Genomic DNA, 10,258 nt, shown 5'->3' with positions numbered 1-10,258 from the left:
GGCTGCCCAGGGAAGTGGTTGAGTCCCCATCCCTGGGGGTATTTAAAAGACGTGTAGATGAGGCGCTGAAGGACATGGTTTAGTGGGCATGGGGGTGTTGGGTTGACGGTTGGACTGGATGATCTTAGAGGTCTTTTCCAACCTTAATGATTCTATGATTAGGCAGTTTAGAATATCTCTGTACTGTGCCCAGTTTCTCTGCTGATCAGTCTGATTTCCTGTATTCTGTTAATATTTTACATGTAGCGCCAGAGTTACCAATCCTAGAGAGGAAAAACTGGTTGATCTATCTGCTGTATGTTCGCAGAGACTACGACGAGTGCAAGGTAAGAGCTGCTTTTGAGACTTTGCATCAGGATGTTTTTTACTAATGTTATGAAATGGTAGTTTTCGTACCAGTTTTCAAACCACCCTCTTTCCTGACTTCTTTTGGAATAAGAGGACCAGGAGAAAATACAAGTAAAATAACTTTGATGTTCTCGAATCGTTGGCTACCTTCAGGATTCATGCGTGCAGTTCTTTGGAGCGTTCTGTGAGCTCAGTATGTCTTTGGGAGCGGAAAAATGGAAAGAATTGCAAACCTCTCTTGTTCCAAGAGATGAATAGGGTCTTCCAAAGTGATAATAACGCAGTTCCTTAGCGCAGGTCTCTCAATGGTACTACGGAGATGCTATGAAAAACACTTCAATAGAGTAAAACATTACTACCAAGTCTAAACAACAAAAAATCTTGGTTACCCTTGAACACAATTCTTTCATTTTACACATGATACATTGCACTCTTTAATTTCTCCTGGGTTTGGTGGGTAGCTTCGAAGCGGTCGTTTGTTTGGGATTATAATAGTAAGTGGACTAAGGAAGTGGCAGATCTATTATTAAATGGTGTGCTTTCCTGATAAAATGAACACGAGCTATTGAAGACGATGCGCCAGTGGGCAGGAGGAGGAGAGTAAGAGTTGCCTTTCTGTTTCTGTGATGTGCACAGAAGATCTGAAAAGTCTTTTTTGCTTCTGAAACACCAGGGTTGGTCAGAACTTGTCTCTCTCTGCTGGAGAACTCCTGGGGGTGCTTAGGAAAGTGGCAGGCTGGAGCAAATTCATTTAACTTTTAATTAATGGAGCCGGAGGGCTGTATCATCAGCAGAGCAATTTCCTCTCAGATCTTGGTTTAAACAGATACAAACAGAAGTTGGACTAGCAATCTAAATAGAAAATTGTTTCCTTTTTCTGTTGATCTGACTGCATTTGTTTGGTCTCTGATTGTGTACTTTCACTGTTGCTGTGATGGGATGTAGAATCACAGGGTGCAGAAAAGATGTGTAGCTCAGGAAAACAGTGAAAATAACCAAGTGGATGATATAACGGCAATATTGACTTCTCCACGTCTTCATCAGTCATGGAAGCAAGCCAAATACGGGGAAAAAAATTGCGAAAAGACAGCTAATCCTCTTTTGCTTGGCAGGCCAACTTTGCAGTAGCTGTCAAAGTAAAAGGCAGCAAAGCCTTTCCTCAGGGCTCACAAAACAGGCTTTTTGCAGTTGGAAGAGTTTGGCACCAGACCATAGCTGGTTAAATGATCTTCCATCCTTTCGCCCAGATGTGATGGATGTGTGCTCAGAGGCCTGGATTTGTCCCAAAGAAGATAGGACCCTCAGCATGCCAGGATGCTTCTTCAGTCATTGAGGGGTGATAGGCACGTCCAAAGGGCGATTCAGGTCTTAGGTGGGCTGAGATGCCCTCTGGTAGTCTCTGTCCCTCTCTGCTGGTGTTACGTGGGGTTACGGATCTAACCTGGATGCTCCGGGTGCTTGTCCTTATACGTTATAAGCATAGACATTCCCAAACGTGCTATTTGGGGCTAATACCTTCAAAAATGAAAGCGGCATTGACAGTATCCCCAGTGGCTTAAATTGCTGTTAACTCCTTGATTTGAGTATAGTTTGGGCATTCGTTAAATTCCATTAATTTTCTTTCAAGACTCAGCTAAGAAACGAGTGACCTGTGATGCTATTAACTTTTGTCTGAATCTTGCTAGACCCTCTTTCCCGCTCAGTGCTTTGAAATGCTTCCTCTCTAACACGGTTTTGAAAGCTCCCATATTTTTCAATGATGTAAAAGGACAAGAAAAAACTGTTTGTGTACATTACCTCCCCAAAGTGAAGGCATTAAACTGATTTTAACCCTTACAGTGCCACTCCTGCATCTATTGTGGTGTTGCCAAGCTTGTGAGAAATTTTGCTGCTCATTTCAGCGAGAGATTAGTGACACTGGCTGTTTGATTCTCATCTCCTTCTACCCAGCGAGATGCAAGGCAAACATCCCCCGGAGCCTGCGGCTGCAGCATCCCCTGTGATCGCACAGGCAGAGAGGAGTGGGGGGAGAGGAGGGACAGGCCCTGCTAAGCAGTGATCACGCTCTTCGCCTGCAAAGCTAATAAACTGTGCTTTCTGCTTGCAGCATCAATTCCAGCCCTGCCCCCTAACCGTTTCTCACAACAGAAATCTTCCGCTTCTGTTATGTGCGAGGAAGGAATTATTAAAATTACCAGATGCTTTTAATTAATTAAAATCGCTCATGCTGGTTGGTCTCCTGCCAGTATGTCTAAATTCTGTCGGCGAGTTAAATAAACTTGGGAGGAAAAGCTGGGAATACAGATCATATTTCGCAGCTCAAGGCCTTTTGCTGTGGGATTTTTTAGGGCTTACAGAATTAATCAGATCTCTCTAAAAGACAGCTCTCTATTGCCCTCTCTTGCTCTGAGAAACTGGTTTTATGTAGATGGAGCAATATAGAGTATCCGTATTCAGGAGATGCTTGGTTATGTCCGAGCTGAATGTGCTATAATAATGTACTTTGTAACGAGTATAATACAGATATATTAGCAGATACAGATCTGAGAAAAGCAGCCTAGACTTGTTCTTCCTTTTCCTTCCTCTCTTTAGTTTTCTTTCTACGAGTGAGGGTTCTCAGTAATAATCTTCCTTGCCTTCACCCTGCTTTCCTTCTGTGTGCTATATTTGAGGTTCAATTTTCCTCCTTGTTTTCAGGTCCTTTATTTATATTCGTCTCGGAGACAGGGGATGCTGGTACTCATCATATGCTCGACAGAAGTGCCAGATGAGCACCAGGTTATTGCTAGCCCAGAAATCTTGCTTTCCCCCCTTTGTCTCTTCCACTTCTGAGCAAAAGAGGAGTCACAGAGCAGAAATGATGCACTTTGTTCGTAGCCACAGTGCTCGTCCTCCCAAAGGTCGCTCTTTTTGAGCAGTTTTATAATTTCAAGTCGTGTAACTGTGGAATGTAGCCAAACTGCACCCACACCCCGAACTGTCAGCTGCATGAATGTGGTCAGCAAGAATTTACGTTTTCATCAGGGTTTTTTTTCCCCTTCCTTTTCCCATGTACTCGCCATTCGTTCATTTGGCTTTCATTGACTCAGCTGCAGTTGGTCCAATTCAATTTATTTCTTCACAAAGGGCCTAGAGTAGATACCCTTATCAGCAGAGGATGCTTTCAGAGATTCCTTGTGGCATTTTCCACAGGTAATATCTAATTATCTTTGGTAATAGGAATGAACAGAGAAATACTAAAAGGGCTACGGTATTCCTGGCACAGTGCTCTTCACACATAGTGACGAGCTTGCACTCTTCCATGCACTCTTGTAGTTGTCCCAGCCGCAGTCCAGTGCCTTTATTATATGTGGGGTTGTGGCTTCTGTAACTGAAACCAAATCTCTGTCATTAGCTTTGTTAAAATGGTGAAAGTTTACAATTTTTATAGCATTTTAATATAGTATATTGCAGCAACTAGCTACAAGTTCTGTGTTGATAGACGTCCAAGCACAAATTCTGATTAAACGAATTTTGTCGTTCTCATGTCCTGTGTGATATCACTGTTACCGTCACATAAGGAAGAACTGTGTACGTCAACACGTTGCATGGTGTTTAAGTTCAAGTTATTTTAGGGCATTCTGCAGTAAGCGCAGATACCGCACAGCTATTTGTAGCGCATACAAAAAATTCTCCAAATCAAGGCTGAAGAAGGTGTTTGGTCAGTCAGAAATCAATTTTCTTTCATGGGGATTGCCTTTATTAAAGTGTTTGAAGGGTTTATATTCTTCTGAAAGCAGTCATGCTGCAGTTCAGTAAAGGGGTCATAGTGAACCAGCTAACGGGCTTTTCGGTGAGGGAGGCTGTGTTTGGTATGTACTCTCTGCACTTTGTCATTTCAGGCTGTCATCAAAGAGCAGCTCCAGGAGTCTCATGGACTGTGCGAATATGCAGTCTACGTTCAAGGTATGTCGCAGGAGGCCTCCAAAAGTCTTAATTTTGCTAAAGCAAGTTACTTCTGATTTGAGATACAGTGAACAATAAGAAGGGGAACAGATGATAGAAACATATAAAATTCATATGTGAAAAATATTTGGCTTTTTTTCTACTTGCTAGGTCTAGTTTTGAAGTTTGGGATTTTCACATGGGTGGGCAGATTAGATTTTCTGTTTTCTCCATATCGATGAGTTTGTCATCGGTTCCTCCTTGGACTGTGGGCTCTTTGGCCTTCAATGTGTTGGTGTGTGCTTGGGTTGTGTGTTTGATTGTATTACAGATGCATGTTTTCTGTTAGAGCTACCTGCCTCAGGTGATTGTTGTCGTACTGTTTGCTTTAAGGATTGTCTTCCTCTTCTTGTCCTGCCCTCCGTCCCCTAAAAAATGTGCCCCAAAACTTGGCGTTGCAATTCAAAGTGCCGTGGTGGGGGACAGCTGAGATTTGTTGGCCAAGGACATAGTGCAACCTGTAGAAGTTGAGGGGGGGAAAGCTGGACTGCCTCTTAACGGGCAATTTGCCAGGGTTTAAAGCTGCCTTTATTTTAAAGAACAGAAATTTTTCCAAGCAAGCACGAGTCCTTTGCATGCGTTGTCATTCTGCCCTCAGACACAGCTTCTGCCTTTCGGGGGGCAAGACCAAATGAGTGTTGTTATAATATATCTGTACTCTCCCTCCTTTCCCTGCTGTCAGAGAGGCACATTTTTGCCGCAGATAATGGACTAATTTGCCTGGTATATGTTGTCTTACAGCTTTGATATTTCGCTTGGAGGGGAAAATTCAAGAATCTCTTGAACTTTTTCAGACATGTTCCATTCTGAACCCTCGAAGCGCTGACAACCTGAAGCAGGTGGCACGATCACTGTGAGTGGTGTTTTATTGTTTCTCTTTGATGTGCCACGCTGGACCTTTCATGTTTGGTTTTTCTCCCAGGCATCAAGTGAAATCCCAGGCTGCTTAATCCCAGACATGCTTCCTCCTTATCAAGACTTGGGTTGGCTTCCAGAAGCGTGGGCTACCCTTAAAAGCAGAATCTCTGTTATCTGCCTGGCTGCTATTGTATTTTCTTTTTCTTTGTGCTTTAAGCAAGAGAGGTAACGCACTGATTTCTAGCTCCAGAGCTAAGGGTGCTGACTTGAGCTGTGTGAACTTGCCCTACAGACCCCTTTCTGTCTCTGAGTGTCCGGTTAGATCACCTGTCTTTTTCCTCTGAGACAAAGGCAGACTGCAGAGCCTGTGAATTCATTCCTTGCACCTCCAGTAACGTCAGGGAGCGCCTCAGCATCTCGCAGGATTGACGACCTTGGCCTGAAAGGGAGCAGTGCTCAGATTGTAATATTGCTGAGATTATAAATTTCTCAGGGCTTCTCACGCAGGTCTCTGGAGAGCTAGCAAATAGCGTCATTTCTCACTGGCAAAGTTGATAGTGGTTGCACAGCAGAGTTTCAGAGCAAGAAAAAATAAAAATTGAAATGCTTTCGCAGGTTTCTTTTGGGGAAGCACAAGGCAGCCATTGAAGTGTACAACGAAGCGGCTAAACTCGATGAAAAGGACTGGGTAAGTGTTTCAGTGAGTTGCAGATTATTGTAGTATGCAGATGTTTCTGCAGTTTTATGAAACAGCTGCAAACTTGTTCCAAGCAGAGGTGAGCTCACGCTGCCTGCAGTCTGAGCAGACGAGGAGCTGCAGGGCTGAGAGGCGTTGCCTTTTAGCACAGGCTCACGAGCACGGATGAGCCTCTGCAGCGTCTGGTTTGGATCACAGGAGCAAGGCATCGTTTCTACCTGCAAAATCCCCCACCTTGTCTTTGGGGCACAGAGAATCGAGCAACATGTTTGAGCTTTGCAAAGTATCAGTATTAACACAGCCGTATATAGTACAAAGAGCTAAATTACGTTAAGGGAAATATGGGAAGTAGCTCCCTGCTTGGAAACCTTCAGTTATCATTAAAACTTGCTTGAATAATTGGGAATGTTTTTGTAATGTAAAACACCATTGAAAAAGATTACACTCAAACTAGCTGAAAGGGTTACCTGTTACCTACCAAGCATTACCTATTTTGGCCAAACGTAGGCTGATAGCTACAGGAGCAATAATTAAATTAGCTCTTCTGTGTAAGAAGACGAAAAGTGAAGGAAGAGCACTGCAAAGGGAGATGTGTGACAGTGGGTGAGAAGAGAGAGGATGTGGCTTGCAGTTCGCCGTGGGCAGCCTTCTGCAGGTGACTGTTTTGCCTGCGGAAGTGTTGTTTCTAAGATAGACTTGCTGCATGTGATCTAATTCCCTAAGACATCAGGCACTTGCTGACTTTAGCCGTACTTTTGGTGCTCAGTATGTCTAAAATGCAGGCTTGATACAAGGATACGTTTGGTATTGTTCAAATTATCCTGTGCCAGACAACTCGGAAACCTTTTAAACTGTGGGTCTTCTTTCAAGTCTGCATTCCCTTAGCTAACCAAGCTACGTGCAGTATGTGCTTAGCATGACTATAACCCTATTTACAACCACAGCAGGCAGACTTCAGTGGGTATTTTGGTTAGTTATTTCCCATACCTGGCTCGGCACTGGAAGTAGAGCCAGCCTGTGCTCTTCCCTTGTGCTGTCTCATTCTGCAAGTTGCAGTAACCAGGAGTTACTGGTTCATTACTGTTCTCCACAGTTGGAGAGACTGTGGAGGAAAATATCATTCTAAGAGGGTTAATGGGGAAATAAGAGAGTTTCCTCTTAAAGGTCAAGGCTGTCTAAACTGAAACCAGAATAGAAACGAGGAATTAGTGGACCTTGCTTTTCAGCTCCCCAAGATGTGCCAGGGTGGGGAACGTGGCAAGTAGCTTATCTGTTAAACTATTGGTGATGAATTAGAGGCATGATTGTTCCCTACAGTGTCACTGGAGTGTTTAGGATCCCTAAGTGATCTTCCTACTCTGTTGCAAAATTGTTTAAGATGCCAGAGGGATATCAGCCCTTCTGGTGCTTGACTTCTATTTTGGAAAGGTAGGCACATCTTCAAATTTCGTCCAGCTGGGTGCAGCATTGTGCGTATCCTAATGACTGTACAGCTAGATTGAGAGCCACCCAGAAGGGCAACTTACCTAGCTTCAGAGATCTCCCTGGGAACTACGTCACATCTCGGTGAAGAAACCAGTCTTTGCTCCTTGTGCTCCAAAGAGACCATTATCATTTCTGTGTTTTTTGTCTCGGTGGCCTGTAGTCTTTTGTGTACAATCACACTTAAGCTCAGTAGGTTCCTGAAGCAACTTGAATTTATAGGTTTACTTGATCTACAAAGCCAGAAGGGTGTGGGCAGGCACAGGGGTCTCCCCATCCAGGTCAGTGATGACTGTTGTCCCTGGCAGATTATGTAGCATGTATCTCAAACCTCATGCTGATTTGGTTTTGTTTGTGGATGGGTTTTTTTCATACAGGAGATCAGCCACAACCTGGGTGTGTGCTACATGTACCTGAAACACTTCAACAAGGTAATGCAAATGCTCGTCTTATCTACCTGACAAATGGGAAGCAGGTTCCCAGAAATTTCGCTTCCTTTGGTGGAAGTGGATCGCTTGCAGTGATAGGTATCAAGGAAATGTTTTGCTTCAGCGTTTGTTTTTGGGATCAAAATTTTTTGAGCTGTCTCTGTTTTCATTTGCATGTTGAATTACTTTGAGTCAGCTGCAAGTTAGTGAAGTTGGATAAGAGTGAAGCTGAGGTTAGCCTTGTTGCTGGCCGGGAGCCTTTTTCTGAACTAGGATTTTTCAGACAGTATTTCTGTTTTAAAAAGGGATGTTTGAGAAACCTCGAAGAGCCACCTCAAACTAGACAGAAAACCAGCTGTGCTCCAACAAGAGCTTCTTTTGTTTCCAAGCCTTTTAAAACCAGAGCCATAAACATTGCTGGTTTTGTGAGGAGCAGCAGTCCATAGAGCATGCCAGTTCCATCTTCTTGAAGAACGAGAAGCATGATGGTAATGACCCAAACCGTTTCCCCAGCATACAGCTCAAACTGCTGCACCCCGTGCAGAGAGTTTCTGAAGGAAAACTTCCTGCCCCTTGGGTCTGGCAGGACTCAGAGAGAAGAGTTATGAGGTTTGTTTGCTGGAAGTGCAGCAGGCACCTTTTTTCCTCCATGGAAAGGATTTGCTCAGGTGTCTGAAGCTCTTTTTGCACCAAGCCTGGAGCAAAAGTCACAAAAGAGTATAGTTGCAGCGTGGGCAGCGCTAACTTTGTTAGCTTTGTAGCTAATAAAGAACTTCTTGGAAGCTTGAAACGGAGTTTTGTTCCCAGGTCTGAGCATGCTGTTCCCAGCTCCTCACTTAACCCTCCCCTAGGTGCTCGTGGTGAGCACTGAGCTTCTCTGATCCTGTGGGGTTACTTTGGAAGGGAAAAACCAGCATGTGGAAAACTTCTGTTCCCAGCTTGGACCAACTGCTCTCTGCTGCTCTTTCTGGTGGAATGCTGTGGTCCTTGCAGCGAACCCCTGCTGCGTTCCCTGTTCAAGGCATCGCTGTAAAGCAAGCAGCTCTGGAGTATAGGTTCATACTTGGGATTTGTTGTCTGCAGTAGTGGCTTCCAAGCTGGAACCTGCTGACTTCTCAGCTTTTCCATAAGTCTGAGATCTATTGGTCACCCTGGGCAGCAATACTTCCATGAGGACGTCTAAAGTATAATGAAGCCCTCGGGGATGACTGTCTCTTCAGTAGTTGGTGGTGACAAATATCCTGTATTGCAGAATTCTGTTTCTGTGTCAGCATTTCTCTTTCTAATATATCACATGTTCAGAGACAGCAAACATACTTTGCTGTCCTGCTGGCTAGGCCTGAGGAAGTAAGAGGAAGACATGCTTCAAAGCGTCTCCTGTTGGAGGGGATCGGTGTGTGCCTTACAAGAGCTGATTCACTCCTCTTGTTAACTTGGCAATCCATGCTCATTGCTGGAATAAGCATTTTAGCAAAGAATAAGCTGTAATGTACCTGTTAACCTGACAAATCGGGAGATTCCCTCAAACCAAACAAATTCAAATACAGGAACAGGCCCGTGCTCCTCTCCTCCTTGGGAGGTCATTGCCTCTTGTCTTGGCTTGAACCATGCCACGTTGCCTTTTTCTGTCCGTAAAAGCACATGGCTGCTGGTGCAGAACTCGTTTCAACAATTAGCTGGGCTGGGTTTTGCTAGCAGGGTTCTGTGAGCTCAGGGGGTGTTAGCTGTTCCCTTTCGCTAGCTGCTGGCGATTGCTCTTGGGCTGTTGCTTCACTGAGGTCTCTGTAATCACTTTGTTTTTTTTTTTAATCTCTGTGGTTGTGTGTTTAGGCACGAGACCAGCTAAACAATGCCCTGGAGCTCAACAGACATGATCTGACTTACATGATGCTGGGGAAAATTCACCTATTGGAGGGGGAGATGGATAAAGCCATTGAAGTCTATAAGAAAGCCATAGAGTAAGAATATATCCTTTTGTCTATCTGCCCATGTCCCATCCTATGCCAGGAGAAATTTGATTGGTGTCCCAGATCTGAATTGAGGACATGATTAAAAAGCTAATGGTAATTATAGTGTCTCTGTGCAAAGCTGGCGCTTTCAAGCTCTTCAGCTGTCTCTGCTCTCAGCTGTAGTCCTCCTCCTGCTGACAATGTGTCAGGGAAGAAGGTAGCTGTTTGAAGGTCTGCCAAAAAAAAGTGGAAAAACAAATGGACAGAGATGCCTGGGAGCAAACCTAACCAAAACTGACTTCATATATCCCAAAGGTTTATCTACCAGAGAAAATCTAACCTCGGGTGTCTCTCTAACCCTGATCGTCTGTCAAAAATCCGTTGCTGGGTTCCACATACTGCTTTCACTTGGAGTGATTTGTGTTTGAAAGCGTCTGAGTAGGCAGACTAGAGATGGGTTGGTGCACGGTGACTTTCTCCCACCCTGTCACTGTTTCTCAGTACCAATCTAT

At 44.3% G+C, this 10,258-nt stretch overlaps 1 protein-coding gene across 1 annotated transcript in view; it reads left to right on the top strand.

The window, feature by feature from the left end:
• Positions 1–10,258, top strand: part of BBS4 (Bardet-Biedl syndrome 4) — a 43,419-nt gene that overhangs the window by 18,428 nt on the left and 14,733 nt on the right. Inside the window, exons 2-7 of the mRNA XM_009319908.1 lie at positions 247–326; positions 4,230–4,293; positions 5,127–5,185; positions 5,806–5,878; positions 7,747–7,800; positions 9,628–9,755. Of these exons, the coding sequence (XP_009318183.1) occupies positions 298–326; positions 4,230–4,293; positions 5,127–5,185; positions 5,806–5,878; positions 7,747–7,800; positions 9,628–9,755 (407 nt within the window). The 5' untranslated portion in view covers positions 247–297. The remainder of the gene's footprint in view (positions 1–246; positions 327–4,229; positions 4,294–5,126; positions 5,186–5,805; positions 5,879–7,746; positions 7,801–9,627; positions 9,756–10,258) is intronic.

This window comes from Pygoscelis adeliae, unplaced genomic scaffold (assembly GCF_000699105.1).
Source record: "Pygoscelis adeliae isolate BGI_AS28 unplaced genomic scaffold, ASM69910v1 Scaffold303, whole genome shotgun sequence".
Taxonomy (NCBI): domain Eukaryota; kingdom Metazoa; phylum Chordata; class Aves; order Sphenisciformes; family Spheniscidae; genus Pygoscelis; species Pygoscelis adeliae.
This window is presented reverse-complemented; position numbering and strand designations above follow the sequence as displayed.